Source organism: Pelecanus crispus, chromosome 2 (genome assembly GCF_030463565.1).
Source record: "Pelecanus crispus isolate bPelCri1 chromosome 2, bPelCri1.pri, whole genome shotgun sequence".
NCBI classification, from domain to species: domain Eukaryota; kingdom Metazoa; phylum Chordata; class Aves; order Pelecaniformes; family Pelecanidae; genus Pelecanus; species Pelecanus crispus.
The window spans coordinates 65162515-65181457 of record NC_134644.1 but is presented as its reverse complement, the minus strand read 5'-3'; the positions used below and the strand labels follow the sequence as shown (position 1 = coordinate 65181457).

The 18943-nt window shown below is 37.1% G+C and overlaps 1 protein-coding gene across 4 annotated transcripts in view; it reads right to left on the bottom strand.

The window, feature by feature from the left end:
- Positions 1 to 18943, bottom strand: part of LOC104027594 (solute carrier family 12 member 7-like) — a 71715-nt gene that overhangs the window by 37393 nt on the left and 15379 nt on the right. For 3 of the 4 annotated variants that reach the window (XM_075706550.1, XM_075706547.1, XM_075706551.1), the window contains exons 2-8: positions 16178 to 16272; positions 13842 to 13964; positions 11172 to 11318; positions 10390 to 10444; positions 8164 to 8294; positions 4397 to 4638; positions 520 to 731 (exon numbers count right to left, since the gene is read on the bottom strand). In XM_075706550.1, the coding sequence (XP_075562665.1) occupies positions 520 to 731; positions 4397 to 4638; positions 8164 to 8294; positions 10390 to 10444; positions 11172 to 11318; positions 13842 to 13964; positions 16178 to 16272 (1005 nt within the window). Of the gene's footprint in view, positions 1 to 519; positions 732 to 4396; positions 4639 to 8163; positions 8295 to 10389; positions 10445 to 11171; positions 11319 to 13841; positions 13965 to 16177; positions 16273 to 17183; positions 17195 to 18943 lie in introns of all 4 variants that reach the window. The other variant, XM_075706549.1, reaches the window with a different exon arrangement.

Below are 18943 nucleotides of genomic sequence, written 5' to 3'. Positions count from 1 at the left end.
AACTGTACAGGAATGTAAACATAAGAAAATCTACACACTTTTTAGAGCATCTCCTGTCCAAATGCTAGACTGGAAGCTAGAAAGACTAATCTTTCCATCACTAACTTGCTGTATCACATTGGACAAGCCACAGGACTTCATTCCTCAATGCAAGACCTGTAAATTGGAAACATGTTCTCCCTCAGGAGATTTCGAGAATGTATTAATGAACAGCTTATTGCAATAAGTGTATTTAGCATGCAAAAGAGCTAAACACTTAAAAAAAATTAGCTGTGATAAACACTTTGCTACTTTTTTGAAAGAGTACCTATATAACTCTAATGACCCCTAAATTAAAGCATTTGATACTAAGCTTCTACCAGATGGAAACTTTATAGGAGGAAACATGCTCCAGATAGCAATCTTTCACAGATTAGAGCTAAAGAAGTAGTGACAGGCTAGACCACTACATTACTGAACAGCTACAGGCCAAATCAATGATGTCCAAAAATTTTTAAATCACTGTGCTTTCCAACTTACCAATTAGAACTCCACTCATTATTCCTGGAATCCCTTGAATTTCCGTTACATTATTGAGACTAAAGTAGTGATCACATGTAGCATTAAGCAAAGAACTATCACAGAATAGGTGCCACAGAGTTGTAGTCTTTGTTTCATTATTGCTTTCAGTAAATTTGGCACAGACATCAAAGCTGCGTTTTGACAATGTACGGTTTCCAAGGAGACAGATACTATAAACAAAAAAATAAAAACAGTAATCCTTCAATATAGCATTGTGTATTAAACCATTTTTTGTCTACTAGGTACTATAAATAACAGGTTGCTGAAGAAGTCTATCTTATGACCTATACTACGTCTACTAAAACAGTATATAGTCTCTGCATATAAAATTATTATCAATAATCTTTAAAACACTGATCAAACATTTCTACTTTAAGGTATTAATAGCTATTTTGTCTTCTGATTTATCCTCTGGAAAATACAAGCAACTCAGGCAGCATGGCCACTAAACAGAGATCATGATTAATTCAGTCCTACAAGAAAGAAGTGAAATTAAGTAATACTTAATATAATGACGAGCCTGACCAAGAAAACACAAAAGTATGATTAAGCAAGTATATCATGCCCTTTTCTAGCAAATAAATATTTTAGATGGCCCTCAAACATGTTAAAATCCAAGAAGTAGGAAATAACCCAAGGAGGTTAAACAGCAAAATTTGAAAACATTGATGGGAAAACAAATTAAAAAATGACACAGCAGGAAACAATTAGAACACTCAGAAATGAAAGAAAATTACAAAACTTGGAACAGTTTGCAAAAAACAAATTCCTAGCAGCAAACAATATTAAGGATCTAGGAACATTTCTTCGCTAAGCTACACAAAATATGTTTAGGAGATATCTATTCCAGGCTTACTTAATAATGAAATTATATATAATACCTATGAAGATGAAAGAAGGAACATCAAATAAAACATTCATGTTAGGCAGATAAGTCACAGAACACATAGTACGCATCTAACAGTTCTGAAGGGGCTCAGCGAAGAAGCTGATAACAAACAGGAAAAATATACCACTTGACATTAGAACAAGTGTACTGAGCCAAGCAGAATATTGACCTAGTGCACTATCCTTTTTCTGATAGCAATTAAGAGTAGATGCCTCGAGAAGAGTACAGGACACCAGTACAGCTTCAGGGTATGGTACCACATGGAAGTTGAGCAGATTTAACAGAAAGCTGCTGCTAAAAAGATCTTGCCACTTGCTTTGTTCATTTTTGTTTTTAATTGCTATTGATTTGGTGACCCTTATAGCAGCATGGTGAGTTGATTCAAACCATGGAAACCTCTTCCAGTTCGATTCAACTGGGAGATCATGAGGCAAACTATTTTACCACCTATACAATGGCCAAATCTAATTGAGGTTAGGGATGCCAACCTAACTAACCAGCTAAGTGGAAGCTGGTCTTTTTGGTGACCAGCTCTCCACCAGATCAGCTTTACCATAATGTAAAACCATGCTCAAATTTCTCATTTTGAGACAGATTGGCCAAAATGTGAACAATTATATTTATTGGAAGATAACCTTTCTTTATTTCCCCCCCTCCCCCCCAACAATAATATATCACAGTAGCAGCCACAAATAAGGTTTCCAGGAACTTGGTACTAAGTCTTACTAACTTAGTACTAAGCCACTTTCCATCATCTATCAGCAGTCCTGGTTAACAGGGGAGGTCCCTGATGACTGGAGGCTTGCCAACGTGATGCCCATCTACAAGAAGGGCCAGAAGGAGGACCCGGTGAACTACAGGCCTGTCAGCCTGACCTCGGTGCCAGGGAAGATTATGGAGCAGTTCGTATTGAGTGAATTCAACAGGCAAGTGCGGATCAACCAGGGGATCAGGCACAGCCAGCATGGGTTCATGAAAGGCAGGTCATACTTGACCAACCTGATCTCCTTTTAGGACCGGGTGACCTGCCTGGTGGATGAGGGAAAGGCTGTGGATATCATTTACCTGGACTTTAGCAAAGCCTTTGACACAGTCCCCCACAGCATTCTCCTTGGGAAGCTGGCAGCTCATGGCTTGAATGGGCATAGTCTTTGCTGGGTAAAAAACTGGTTGGGTGGCCGAGCCCAGAGAGGAGTGGTAAATGGAGTTAAGTCCAGTTGGCGGCCAGTCACGAGCAGTGTTCTCCAGGACTCCATTTCGGGGCCAGCCTTGTTTAATATCTTTATCAACGATCTGGATGAGGGGATTGAGTGCACCCTCAGTAAGTTTGCAGATGACACCAAACTGGGTGGGAGTGTCGATCTGCTCGAGGGTAGGATAGCCCTGCAGAGGGACCTGGACAGGCTAGACCAATGGGCCGAGGACAACTGTATGCAATTTAACAAGGCCAAGTGCCAGGTCCTGCACTTTGGTCACAACAACCCCATGCAACGCTACAAGCTTGGGGAAGAGTGGCTGGAAAGCTGCCTGGCGGAAAAGGACCTGTGGTGCTGGTTGACAGCCGTCTGAACATGAGCCAGCAGCGTGCCCAGGTGGCCAAGAAGGGCAACAGCACCCTGGCTTGTATCAGGAATACTGCGTCCAGTTTTGGGCCCCTCAATACAAGACAGACATTGAGGTGCTGGAGCGTGTTCAGAGAAGGGCAACAAGGCTGGTGAAGGGTCTAGAGCACAGACCTTATGAGGAGCAGCTGAGAGAACCGGGGTTGTTTAAGTGGTGGAGTCACCATCCCTGGAAGCATTCAAAAAACAGGTAGACATGGACTTGGGGACATGGTTTAGACTAGTCTACCCTTAATTGGTTTAGTGTGGACTTGGTAGTGTTAGGTTAATGGTTGGACTGGATGATCTTAAAGGTGTTTTCCAACCTAAACGATTCTATGATTCTATGCTAAATATCCAGATAAACCCTCTTTTACCTACATAGGTGACTAAAAGATTTAAGTATTTCCCTATTGGAAGTTAGAATTTCTTAGAAATTCAAGTTTTAAAAAAAAAATGTTGATTTTGAACGCAATTTTATTTTTTCAATAGAAGACTTGATATTATTTTACAGTACAGGCCACAAATACTGCTTTAATGCTCAATTCATAACACAACCATCAACACTTTAAAGTACTATGAAATCTGTAACAACTATAAAGCAAAGATAACTGCAGTCCTGCATAACAGATGGCACTTCGTAACAAAAGTTACCAGGCTACGCTGCTAGTGTGTTAAGCAATATCATTTTGTTTTCCCTCCAAACAGAAAAAGATGCAGAAAAATGCAACTCACATACTGGTAACTGGACAAAAGTAGTAATTCTTAGTGAGCTAAGAGAGGTACAAACTAAAGGTGTTCAGAAGCAACCATGTGCGACAACAATACAATTTGATTTGATTAACAAGAAGGTAGAAAGCCTTCACAAACACAAGTGAGTTTAACACTGCAATGTCTCCATTTTAAGCAGGGAGAAATGGAAGTTTCAAAAATTTCCTCATGACAAAGAAAGTCTGAAAGTATGTTTCTTTCATAGCTACATTTGCTTCAAGTTTTTACTTTATTCTATAGGGTTTTAGTTTTATTCTTTATCTAAGCAGCTATATTTACTGTCAGCAAAAAACACCTTCTGTTCTTTAGGTGTGGACAGAATAACAGCCAGTAACTTTAAGTACCAAAGAACACTCTCCAGAGTATCATGTCTTATGAACAATGACAGAAAGATTCAGACAGGTAACTCAGAATAACAAATGAGCACATAATTGCCTAAAACACATAAAACCTACCACTGAAGCCAATGTGCTTGAAGTTTAGCTTAAAACATGAAGTGGTTACAGTAGCTATTCCCTCCCCCTACTTTTTTTTTTTTAAAAAACACACACTACTTGCAATATATTGCACTTACGGAAAGTCAGGTGGGTCAAAAGCAGTCTTAATAACTCCAGCATATATGGCAATGATGGAAAGAATCACACAGGCAAGGAAGACCAGTGCAAGTTTGTTGACATACTTTACTCCCACAAAAACTACTATGGCCATCAGAATGATAATACATGTTCCATAAACTCTCATGTTATTCAACATAGCCTCTGTTTCTTCACCAACCTCTTCTGCTTTAAATATAGCAGCACTTGGAGAAATGTAGGTCTGCAAGAGATATGGCAAACTATCATACATGTAATAACAAACATTTTATTACGAAATCATTTACTTGAAGTTCAAAATCTAAACTTCCCTTACAATATCAGTTTTATTCTTTCACAAACCAGTTCAACCAGACGACACGGGCATTTGGTAAGTGTAGAGGTAAAAGGAAGGGGGAGGCAAGGATGAAGAAAAACAAGTTTTGAGAATGAGGTACTGCTTTTGATTCAGCTGCTTCTCTCCCCTTTAAGTTTCCACTCCTCAAATTCACGTCTCTGCCAGACAGCAAAACCCAATAAGGACCTGGTGGGGAGGGGAGCTACTGACAAAAATTAAAAGAAAAAAAACAAACCAGAGAACTAGCTCAAACACTCAGCTCAAACCTGATATATCCCAGATTCATTTAAATAATTTTATGATTAATAATTCCACTGATTGAAACAAAATATGAAGAAACAAAAGTATAATAAAAAACTAAAAATGTTTTCAGTATTATAGTCCCTGAACTATATTTTATAAAATTCAAACAAAGGTACCTTAAACATCGTACTTTGAAAAGTGTTTTATGGTGAGTTTACCTTAATTTTTAATCTGATGTTGCAACAGCACAATGTAAGATTAGTGTGACAAAGCTTAGTCCTGTGCTAAAACAGACAGTTTAAACTACTGTAATTTCAAACAGGATTCTCTTACAGATCTCAATTTCGTATGATTTTGTTCTGGGTTCTACCTGAAAAGAAGTTGGAAGCACAGGTTATAGGACTTATACTGATAAATGCAAATGGAAAGACAAACTCTGACCTATAGTTCTGCGACATTTGTGTACTACACTACATGATAAAGGTATCTTTATTCCTTCTTCTAAAACCTTTACTAAAAGAATCTCTGCTCAGCTATTAGGGGAGTACTGGGGCTTCAGGCAACTCCACTCCTTGAAAACAACTGCTAAACTGACTATCCTTAAATAATCTAACTTCTAAAGGCAGGAAGAAACTTTGAGCAGGAGGCTATCCTGATGTTCAGAACCAAAATCCAAAAATACACATAGGCAATCCTTTACCATAATCTTCTTTAAATTTAATTTAAATTAATTAGATTAATTTTAAATTAAATTTAAATCTAGTAAATTAGTATTTACTAGAATGCTAGAAGAGATGAAAATTGTCACATCACCATGAAAGAAAACAAAAAAAGCAAAACGAAAAACTGATTACACAGAGTATTTACATATTGTTATTAGAAAAACCCTATATTCTGATGTTGCGGAAGTATCAGGCTCTGTATGGAGATACTCCAGAAGGTTTTCTTGTGCACTTTGTTGCCCTGCTGTTCACAGCCTTTGCTGGGGAAAGCCAGAGGCAGACGACCGATTTCTGCCCTTCCAAATAATCCACATCCCAGTGGAAGAAAAAAAATAAATAATAATAAAAAAATCAATACTTGTGCCTTGTGACTATGACAGGGGTCTGTTCTGAGGTCTTCTGCCCGACATGGCATCCTGGGAGGCTTTTTACTTTGAATTCCATAGCTAAGTCCCATACATGTTTATTAGCAATACATAAAACCAGCATGACTCTTAAGCAGGGAGAACAGCACACCAAATCGAATCCGCAATGTGACATGGTGCTAATGTTGTTAACATAGATCAGATCTCACAAGCTAGCAGTAGCGAGTGAGGACTATCTCTAATTTCAGATCCAGGCTTTTTTGAATATATGACATGTAAGTAACAAGAAGGAGGAATTCTGAAGTACCTCCTGTGCATATATGCACAGTCTGGCCCCTCCTAGATGAGGCGAAGCCACAGTAGCTGGGCCATTGCCATACAGGCAGTCTTCCACAGCATCTTTACAGGAATATGAAATTACAAAGCCAGTAGTCTGAAAAGGAGGAAGTGGGATAGATTCTTAATTCCTGCCTCACAGGAGATACACCCTTTATGTTCTCCATAACCTTTCATGGGGCAGCAGCTTTCCCCAGTGCACATGGCAGTGCCAAGCATTGTAGAAGCTGAAAAGTTTCTGTGAGTTATCCTGGGAGTGCTTGTCTGATGCCAAGCCCACAGACTTTCATTTGGAAGAAGGAGGGGAGTCCTCCTAGACCTTAAGAAAACATGGCTTAGAAGGACTTATGCCATACTTACCTAGAATAAGCAGCTCTTCTAACAGAAATGTAGAGCCACCTAGGTGTGTTGACTGCTTACTATAAAGTAGTTGCCAGATTTAAAATCTGATAGTCATAATCTCAAAACTAGAACAGTAAAATGGAAAATTATTTCCAGTAGATACAAAGTAAGTGGAAGCTCCCCTGAAGAGCTCACCAAACGGTTCAGGGCTCAAAGGCATACAGCCTCGGAAAAATGAAACAAGATACGTATTGAAAAGTTACAGCAAGACAAAAAAACCCCAAAAAGATGTTGACAAGACAAAGGATGAGTCATACAATGAAATCCACATCCTTGTTAAAACTTGTGAGTCACAAGGGAAGGAACCAAAACCTTCTTGTGTTACATGAAAGAAAAAAAAATGAGTAAGACTTCATTCAGAGTTGAAGAAAAGGGAGACTCCAGGGCAAAAAAGATAAACTGACTCTCAAGATAGAATCTTTAGCTTTTCAATTCCAAGTCTAAGGTAACCTAAAGTAAGTGCTATGTGCATCTTTGCGGTTTTGCTCAGAAAAGGAGAGGAGGACATACAAAATATACGGAACAAACTTTTTGTAAGTTTGCTGTGGTGCACCATGAACATATGCAGACAAACATTTAAATAAATTAATTTTTTCACATTTGTAAATAAACTATCTTTTCAAACTGACCTAGCACCACTAAATCCAAATGACATTTCAGAGGTCTTGAAAATAGGCATTGTCAACTGATTTAATCTGCAATCTAATGTGATATTTCACTAAGGACTGCACTATTTCTGGTGGCATTTTTTGTCATTTTTGATACAAAAGTTGTAGTTCTAAGTTGGTACAAAAATCACTGAATTAAATCTTAAGATGTCTCCAAAGTCTACCTGTTGATCAGATGTTCTCTTCTGCAAAATCTACTGAAGTATTTCCTACTTATTTTTCATCTCCAGTTCAGTCCTATACCTAAAATTCCAAAACTAAAGGTATGTCTTAGTAAAATTAATATAGTTTTCCTTGCAACTCTGTAGGTGTACAGTAGCACAGGCATAACTTATGGGACATTTGGTATTCAGAACATATGATGAAGAGGTGACAACATATATTGCATCTGGTACAAATTAGTAAATGTCAGTTACCAAATTCCTACCAAATTTGGTTCCTACTTTAAGTAGGGCAAACTTAGATCAAACAGCCTTTTTTGTATGGTTGATCAGAATTTTCTGAACTTTTTCAAATAGTCACAAGTAGACTACAAATAAATATTGACATACTGGAAATATACTATTAAAACATTAAAAATCACCAAACTGGAATGCATTTTAGGCCAAGTGCATTCCTCAGCAATCTCCCAAAACAGCCCAAATACATTTAATCTTAAGAGAAACTAGTACTTACCAATAAAATTTCAATGGTACCAAGAATGTACATTGCTCCTGCAAAGGTTGTACCCAAATAGAAACAAAGTCCCACTGCTCCACCAAACTCTGGCCCTAAAGATCTTGAAATCATGTAGTAAGAGCCTCCAGCTGTGAATTTAAGCAAAAAAAGACTCCAGCCCTTCAGATTAAGGACAGCAGTAGAGAACAAAAATTTGAATCATTCAGTCAACATAATCAAGATAACTACTGCAAGCGTCTCCATTGACATGTTCATACCAAAACTGTATTCAATGTCTATACTAATTAGGCAGTTAGAATGTACATTTCAAAGTTAATATCCCCATGTCCATTTTCTGGGGAACAGAAAATACACAACAAGGAAAAAGAGGAAAAAATCCACAAGGTAAACAATCTAAAAGTAAATTAAGAAAAGGATATACAGGTATAAATATATGTGAATCAATCTTTAGTTTCTAACCTCAAGCTGTTCACAATCTAACGATAAACTTCCAGAATAATTTCTTTATGACATCGGGACAAAATAGAATTTGTCTCACTAACACTCTTTTTCTTTTCTGTACATGAAACCATTACCACTTTCGCTACATGCACTTTTTTCAGTACCATTTAAAAGTGTTACGTAGGGATTGCGTTTTCTTGTCTACTCATATACTATTCACTTTGCCCCTGAATTTTTCAATTCTTCTCACTATTTCCCATATACCTGCACCATCTTTCTTTAAGTCATAACCTACCCCCTCCATTTCTACTGTACCATTTCCCTTTCAATAAGGCTCTGAGTTTCAAGCTCTTTATCTATCCCCTCAACCCCCTCAAGGCATGCTCCTCTCTGCCTCCCTCTCCATCTTCTCTTAAATTCACGATGTTTGTCCCACTCATAACAACTGAGGAAGAAAGAGGAAACAGAGAAAGGAAGTGCTTTATTTCAAATAAACATACACCAGCCTTGTATAAAATTAGTCCGCAAATAAAAAAAAATACACTTCTAATCAAAAGGTAGAGTCCGAAACTGCTTGTCAATATGAACAAATGAGAAACTAACAAAAAAAATTTATGATGCATCACCAATCCTTTTACTCGGTATAATGCTGTTGCATACAACAGCAAAAGACAAGATCCTGCTGCTCAGAAGGTCTCTTTCAATCCTAGGTTTCTACCTCTGCTTTCTGCCTCCTCCATATATTCCAGTAGAAGCAGCATTTCTCTAAGAAACTGGCACCAACAAAAAAGAAAGTGAAAATGAAGACCTGTCTAGTGTAAGAACTGCCAACTTCAAAGATTTCTGTGACACTCAGATGTTAAGCAAAACCTTTACAATGAACTTTAAAAAATATGAGGGGATAAGAGCAGAACATTTTAGTTATCTGGACACTGATTAGAGTAACTACATTTCATTATAAAATGTAAGTATTTGAAACAAAATTTTCTATTGTATTTATCTTTCATACATGGTCCTGTACCCATGAAATGCAGTTATTCTACACCCTGCACAAGTTCTACCATTTACTTTTACCTAACAACTTATGCATCAGTTCTGGAACCCCTTACTAAGCTGGAGAAGCTCTGCAAGTGAGGAATTATTTTAAGTTCATTAGGTAACCTGTTCAGAGTTCATAACAATGTCTGAACACTGTTATTATCAATTAATGTGTTGAGAAACTGAGAAGGATAAGAGCTTCAAAGGCTAACTGATTTTGCATCTTAAAAAAAAAAAGAAATCAGCTTCATAACTGAAGAGGAACAAGTTCACCTATTTATCCTGAAAATGTAAGGAGATGGGCTTATATAGAAAAAGATTTCTGCCAGCAGACTGGCTGTTATTCTTGCCGAAAACAATGTAACTAGCTCCAGTGTGTGGAAATGGAGTCTTGGCAAATTCAGGAAAAAAAAAAAAAAAAAGCAGCTTTATTTGAAAATTTATAAAGAAATCTGCTTTGCATGAAGACGTCTCCATTAGCTCAAATTATAACATCTTATCTTTCATTCAAACAGAAGCAAGTGATTGATGACAAAAAAAATCTGCTACAGTTCATAATATCCAGAACGTCCAGTTAAAAGATTGCATCTCACCTTAAAAAGTGATTTATAATTCAGTTAAAAGACAATATGCACTTGACACAAAAGCATTACTCCCGATATCTCAGACTACAGTAATTTCCCATCCCACCTTTAAGCTTCCATCATTTGACTATTCACCATTTAAGATAAAATCCTTCATTACCTGGAACTACACCATTTGTTGCTATTGCACTCATTGAAATTGCGGTTAGCATAGTCTGTGGAAAGACAAAATAGAGGAAATTTAAAATACTGAAAGTTTTTTGAAAGATGGGGCAAGACAAAGTGATCAAATGAAACTAGGAATTTTTTTTTTTTTTTTTTTTTAAGATAAGATATTACAGCAACCAGAAAAGATCATATCTTTGGTTAGGAATAGCCACATAAATTAAGTACTAAATTTTTCAGTAGGAGATTTGGTTAATTTAGATGTTTGAGACAGACTTTAAAAAGAACTGGAAGAATACAGACCACTGAGTATACTTAAAATAAGATGTTCATTATTCCAATTAAATAATAGTGACAAACTGATCAAGTGTCATTGTCATAACAATATCATCTACTACTGGTCTTACATTCCAAAATACTAATTTATGGACATAATGCTGTGGATTGATTTGTAGTTTACATTTCAGTTTGTTCTGAAGCAGAACAGTTCAGATCTCAATGTAAATAATTAAATATTTGCTAAAAGCTGATTTAATAAAAATCTATAAAATACTTCAAACAAAAGCTTACTGTGATCAACTCAAAAGAAACTCCATACAGGCTCGAATGACACATGACACTCAGTGCACATAAATGTATATACATCTCCCATGTCTCTCAATTGCACTGATACTTAACCATTATGGAGCAATCTTTCTCTCCTACTCATATATTAGAAGGCAGCAGTACTCCTGTAACAGAAGATTTGGCCAATAGTAAAGAAAAAGGTTAACTTACACAAGCACAACACATAAACACAATGATGAAAGACTCGAGAACTCCAGCTGTTCCCACAATCCATGTTAAACGTAGGAAAAGGATGACTCCTAAGATGTTTTGCAAGCAGGGCAGGTACACGCCAATAAAAGTACCCATACGTGGAACCTGGAAACGAAGTCAGAACTTTAGTTCCTTTGCACTAAGCAATTTAAGTCCATAAGCACTTTCTTCCACAAACACTTATCACAAATGCTCTACAAACAAATGCCAAGTGAAATTGAATGGTAGCTTCAGTGTCCAGCTTTGCAAATATTCATAGGCTATTTATGCAGAAAGAGTCCTGAAAAGACAGAAAACTATTTGCAATAGCAAACCCTCTTGTTCCATAGGAATTAGGATGAAACCTTGACAGGGGTAGGATGCCCCTTTTAACTGTTGATTACAAAGCTTTACAAACTTTCTTCTGAAATACTAGTTACAGACTACCGTTCAAGAGAAGTTACTGCCACAATCAAAATACCAAATATATTCTTCAAGAAGTTGATCACCAACTGCCCTGCAGCTGGCCCACAAGATGATGTTCAACAACAAGTATTTTCAATTTTTTTAAAAAAAGACAGACAAGGTATTATGACAAGGCCAGAAGAAATGCAGAGCTGACTACAATTTGTTTTTGCAAAAGATGTAAAACATGCCACAACATAGTATATTTGTTTGTACTTTTTATTTGCTGATGATCATCATGGGTCAGGACACACAGAAAAACATCTGGGCTTCACCACTAAAGTTCCAGCCTTCTATGCTTATGAAGAAATTAGGCCTTGAAATACTCAACTTAGGAGCAATAGTTATACACAGTAGGTTTCCAGATACAGCAGCTCTTCTTAAATCACAGCTCAGGCTATGAAAAAAGGCAATCCATTTAAATAAATGAGCAAGCATTGGTGCTTTATAAGTTAACAAAATTATTAAGAAAACACTAAGTTTCCAAGTACTTATAAGGAACCATGGAATGCCACTTAGACTATAATCTTTATTTTTAGCATCTTGGGCAATATCCATGTGCAACGTTAATGCTACTGTCTCAATTACACCATTAAAAATATTACTCTGCCAGGCTACTACTTAACCATCACTTAATTTCAGATATGGAACTAAAAAAAGACATCGTGTTTTCAAGGCACTAGATGGTGCTCAAACGAGATTACGTGCAAGTGAAGACATTGGCTAGTCAGTTCCAGAGGGACTAACACTGTGCTGCATTAACAAAAACCTCTGCACAGCAGCTGGACAGAGGACAGGGATCACACTAAGGAAAGTGTAATTTGATCAGTGTTGGTTTTCTCGCATCTCAAGCTGTATCTTCAGATGAGAAGAAACACAGAACAAGCACAATGAAACAAAAAAAGAAACCCCACACACAGACAAATGGAGGATAAGCAAAAAGCTAGAACAAACAGCAGGATTTTATTCCTTGTCCATTGTCCTGGTACCAACTTCCTACACTAGTCAAGTCCTACTGCAAACAGTTCTATTGCAAATATTCAGGTACCATACCATACCATAAAATCTCTCTTACAGTCAAATGAGTTCCAGTTCTAACCTTACTTTCAAAGCACCTTTTCATATCTGTCTCTTCTGCTATGTGCCCATTTCCTTTTATTCATTCTTATGTGCCTCTCCTTTCTCCACAGCTCAGCATACAAACTCAGTAGCAGCACCCCGTCTCCTACACAAAGGACAAGTGTATGTCCAGTACTCACCTTTTCCCAGTATCTACCCTAAATTTCTTAGTTTCAGTCACCATGCTCAACCAGTTCCAGCTCATCATCCCTCCTTGCCTGTGAGTTTTTGTACTCTTGTCAGGTCACACATTGATCCAAGCTTTTCTCCTTTTGAAACAGCTCCCTGCTCACAGAGGGAGAGTCCAACATCCCATTGCAGACTGACTGTTGCATATGGTCCATTTCTACAGAGAGTATATGACAGATACTTCGGGTATCCAGTAGACAACCCTTGAAGAATTCAGTTGCTGTCTTCTAGCAAGTGTTTAGGGATGTGCCAAACAGAGCCTTTGCCTTTCCTTCCCCTCCCTGCCCCCCCGCAATAAATATCATATTTTTGAGGTATGCAACAAAATGCTTGCTTGGAATGCGTCCATTAATGACTAAAAATACTCCGACACACAGAAACAAGAGAGCTACTCAGAAGAACTGTTACCATGTTAACAGGAACAAATATGCTTATGTATTTAAATGACCGACCTGTTTCATCTCAAGTTTTCCTTAAATTTCAACTTTAGATAAAAACCCAGCCAATTAAAATGTATTAATAAAACAGCCCCCCCCCATCATACTGTATCCTCACTAGAGGTAGACAAAAGGTATGCATGCTCATACAAGGACAGAAGGAAGAAGAAAAGAAAGGAAGAGGAAACCATGTACACTGCGTGTTTCAGGTCCTAGCTTTGCACGCATTTTATCTAGGGCTTTTACAGCAAGGTCTTGCTAAAACATGCTAACAAGAACACTGAATTAACACAAGTCCTACTGCAAACATTTCAACTTACAATACAGTATTACAAGTCTCGCTCCTGTTTTCAGGTGTCCACATATTTTCTTTTTAGGTTAAAAAATACTCCTCTTTGTGGCTAGCTTTAAACCTCTAATAAGTTATGGAGACAAATACCTTTACTTCCTTTCGCTTGCTGTCTTCATCTGCTTCATGTTCCACCACACCTTGAGTCAGATTAGTGTAGTTTGCTAGTTTATTAAGAAGAGATGAAACCATGGGATTACTATCCATTTCTTCCTGTTAGGATTTTAAGAATACTGCATTTATTAAATAGTTTTTTTAAAAGTCATAATTTTATTATACAACTTCAAACACATACTCAGCCTGATTCAGCCAAATCCAAAAGTCAGCATGACAAAATACCAGTCAGCTTTCAACCAACAGGAGTTCTAAATCTTTCTAGCAATTTAACACTACATGGCTATCTTGCAATATTTCTTTCACTTTTTTTTTTCTTACACTATCTTACAATATGCAGCTTGTACAGCTGGAATATAAGGGAAATCTAGAGAAGGGCCATTGTTAATTATAAAAATCTATTCCTATCACAATACAGTTTTTAGGGGATTGTACTGGCAGCATCAAGTCATTAGGGTGTTTTTCCAGCATCTTCCTTATGTCTACAGAGCAGCCTCAAATGATTCTCTCAAGCACCAAGTTACTTAAGGATCACTCTCAAGCCTACTGTTGTAGGCTTTCATATTTTATCTTAAACCATGCATACTACTTCCAAAGCATTCATTTCTTGAAAATACAGGCACATATGTGTACCATATGCAATTTTACTTGACACAGAAGTCATCCCATCTTTCTTTAGCCAAATATCTGCTACAAAAAAACCCCATCCTAAAACAAATAATAAAATCCAGGAGAAGCATATACAATACAATGATTCCAAGAACAGCAGAACCAGAGAATTCAATCAAGTACACAAGATCAAATACTGGAAGGAATACAAGAGATCAGGATTGTAAACAGAAAGACTAAGGCATCTCTGCCTGGGGCATTAGGTCATGATAATTGTGGTTTTAATAGCCAAAGTTCTTTGTAACAGTTTATACAAAAATTCAAAAAGTCAGCCAGCTGAAAACATAAGAATAAGGCTGTAGGAAACACAGCACGAAACATATATACTACCAAAAAAGATTCACCACTACAACGGCAATGGTGATGAAGTCACTAGAAGGCTTTCAAGGTAACACTACAACAGCATGGTCTATAATCTGAGATATGTAAAAGATAGTCATCATTATACCATTAGCTGAGGATTTAATGTCAGCCACTATTCAAAATAACTGATGCAAGCATATATTCAAAGGAGGTAAGGCACAAAAAGCAGCAATAGCCAGTTTATCAACACTGAGGAATACAACAGCTAATTTGAACAACAGGAAGTTTTGGACATTGCTTCATGGAAAAGAGCTTGAAGGAGAGAAATTCAGTGACAAAACTCTACTACCACTGTTTCTGTCAAAACATAGTAAGAAACCCCATACATGACAAAGACAGACAATTAATGACCAACATTACTTTGATCCTTAGCACAATATTCTCTGAGACTTAGTGAAAAATAGTAAAAATACATTATTTGGGTCAGGCAGAAAGAGAGAACTGAAAGATCATGTCCTCTGTGCAAAGATGTTTGAAAGGAAGAAGAGAGGAGCATAAAATGACGACAAGAAAAGCGAGTAGAATGCAAAGATGGTCAAGAAAACAATGTTGGAAGGACCTTGTTAACAATAAGCATCAAAGCAAGACCAGTTGATGCTGCCAGAGCAGAACAACTTAGACTAAACTTTACTGAAAGTACTATTTAATTGCAAAAGTGGCACTTAAACATACCATATCAATATACTACTGTTTTCTGTAAATTATTGCAATCATTCAGTGAATTAAACAGGTATTAAACTTGCATTATAAAGTAGAAATAGCTATGGTATGCTTTACACTGTAGTTGGACAATATAACTAAGTCATGGCCTATCACAGTTTTATAGTTTTGCTGCTTTAAGAGAAGTCTGTATTTCCCCTGTTCAACACAATATATTTGCTAATCCTTTTAAAACTGGATACTGCTTTGTTAAAACCACTAGACTTAACTTTCAGCAGCTTTCTCTAACAATTTCTAGATCCAAGCCCAAAAATTTTAAATGCAAGAAGGCTTATTTCATATCTTCACATCAACGCATAATAGAATCAACTATTCTTGCCTATACAGATAAACTAAAATAAAGAGGGAAAAAAAAATCTGAGCACATTTTTTATTACATCATTCAAATCCACTGAAATGGAACGTTAGCAGGAACAAAACTAGTGAAGAGTTATTAAAATTGATTTGCCCCCCCCCCCCCAAATTTCAAGAGAGAAAAGAGTACAGGGGTTTGCTCATTTTCATCTTAATACCAGAGCCTCAGTAGAAGATGAAATAGGTTTTTGGAGTATTTAACTTACCTCAAAGAGAGCCATATTCTTTCCTTCATACATGTTCCCTCTGTCCATCTCTGCACTGTTAATAAATGGACTACTTTCCTTGGCAATCCCATCCCCTGGTGGAAAAGTGCAACAATTAGAAAATTAGAAACAAAAAGGACAAGATATACCATAAAAGCGTAGTCAGAAGATGCTGGTTTAAGAACTAGTTCTCGATAACACTGGAGGCGGCTGCCAAACACTGTGTCTTTGTCCCAGACACGTGTACTCAATGTCCACATTTAAGGAAATTAAGTTTCCTTTAACATTCTTATCTTTGTATAGTGTTCTCCCTCTTCACTACTACTTATTATTCTTTAATACATATACTGATCTCTCCCTTCTCCCCTGCCCCATCTTTCTCGCTTACTTAGAAGCACTTGATAATAGAACTTCACATAAACCTTCTGAGCAACAACAACAAAAAAAATCAACCTACCTTTTCATTACTGACTCCCTCAAAACAATTCTAGTAGTTGAGGCAGGATATTATGACAGAACAAGGTAAAAGGAATTATTTTGTAAAGGTTGTGTGAACTATTCCATGACATGTTATATTTGGTATTTCAATAAGGAATAGAATAATCTCATTAAGCTGTAGCTCCCCTGACCTGCTCCAGCACACCTCTCAAAAAATACAGCATCATTTTCACTGCTTTGCAGCCCACGGAATACAAAAGGTATTACATGCTGATACTGTCACAACACTGGCATTTCCAAATAGTCTCAAGTCCTTGCCTATGCACTTATATTTACAAGTTACAGCAATAGCACCTACACAGTCTCTTCATTACAGAATTAAGCTGGAGAAAAAGTTGTACTCTTTTCCCTGTGTTCTCCACTCTGTCCCCTCCAGGACACTTCTCCCTACATGAAGTCCCAGACCAAAGTATTGTCTTAGTTGCGATAAAGACAGAAGCAGATCTTAGTCCCTCAAGCAGATGAGTGACTACATCCCTGATGTATTTCCTATCACTCTTCATAGCACCACTATACTTACTGGTATCATGACATAGAAGCCACATACTATTGTAAGTCTCCATTAGCATTCTAGAATGAATTCCACGATCCAGAGAAGAGCTGTTGACAAATTCATCCACAAATACTGTTCTTATCCAATGTATCTCCTTCTATCCATATATTCCAGCTCTCATTTTTCTGTTTCTCTACAGTTTATAGTTGGTCCCCCATTGCTTCAAGTCCTACAGCCTGGTTAGGTCCCCCTCGTCTAACAATGTTTAATGCAAGGCCAGCAGAAGGAACACTGTGAACACAAAAGAATCCCTCATGGAACAGCACCTCGAAATGTTTCACAGTGCATGGAACATGCTGGTTTGGCACAAGATTGTCTGAGAAACTGGCATTTATCCTTTAATCGGCTCCATCGTACTTAAAGGTTCAGTTAGCCTTTCCATAGACAACAAAAAGCAACTCTGTCCCCAAGCAAATACATGCTGATTCCTCTCATCATCTTGCTAAAGCGTACAAGCACTAGAACTTCTTAGTAAGACATTGAACTTTCTTCCCAAGATTTCTGGAACACTGTTTTTCTTTTAGCTCCATTCCTTGAAATGACCATGTTATTTTTGCTAAAGTTTTTACAAAGCATTCATTTCAAGGCACATTCCCAAGTTAAAATAAAAATAAGGTTGCTTAATATTTGTCTTGCTAAGACCATACTTCTATTGACTTTCTTGCCTATTGACAGCTGGTAGCTGTACTTATTAGCGAAATATTAGTACTCCCTTCAGGGTACTTCCAAATCCCTTCAGAAAGGATTAATCTTCAAGAAGTGAGCTGGGGAATTTCCAGTATTGTTTTGGGTTCATACAGAGCGTAATGTCACTGGAGTTACTACTTCAGTTGGTATAATTAGACTAATCAAAACATCAAAAAGGTAGCCAAACAAATAATGCATTCACAACTCTGAGGTTAAAGAATATAGTTTTGTCTTACCAGTTCTGGAGGTAAAAATCAGCATCTCAGCACTGTACTTTAAGTACTTTACATTGTAGGTAGAACAACAGTGAAGTCTTCCTTTATATGCCTGTATTTCTAAACAAGCAGTTACTTGGCTTTGCTCCAATAGGAAAAAGCTCAGAGCACAATGTCTCTAAAAAACAAGCCTTGTTAAATGCACCTAACAGACTTCAGATGGAAAAAACACAGAACTTAAGCTTCCTATTCATCAAATCATTTTTCAGTGTTTCCAAACAATAGTCTACCTATTTTAAAGCTTTCTAAAGCTAGTCTTCAAAATAGCCTGTCACTACCAGACTCTACAGAAGTCTCCCATTTCTTTAATACAGTTGTCTCTCCGTATTTTGTGAATGTTTGGTACAGCATTTTTATAGTATCTGACATGATCATCATTATCTATTTTAACTATGTGAAAGAGGATCAATGCTGAAAAAGTGACTACAAAAATGTACTGACAAGTATTCTCTCATCTGCAGTTCATTGACTAATCCTACAATTATGAACCTTTGAAGAAGCTCCTTTGAGTTTCCAGCATTGCTGGCAAGAAAATCATATTGCCTGTATATTAAAACAACACCACCTCTGGGAGTATGCTTATTTAATATGCTACATATTAAAAACATGTAACTCAAATTGAGATGTATTATACCATCCAGTAGAAAGAATTAGCTTTAGGACTTCAACACACAGTCAACAACTATGGTGAGGTTAACGAAATAAGCTACTATCTCAACCTTTAGCTCATCCCTTCTTCAAAAGAAGGGACTC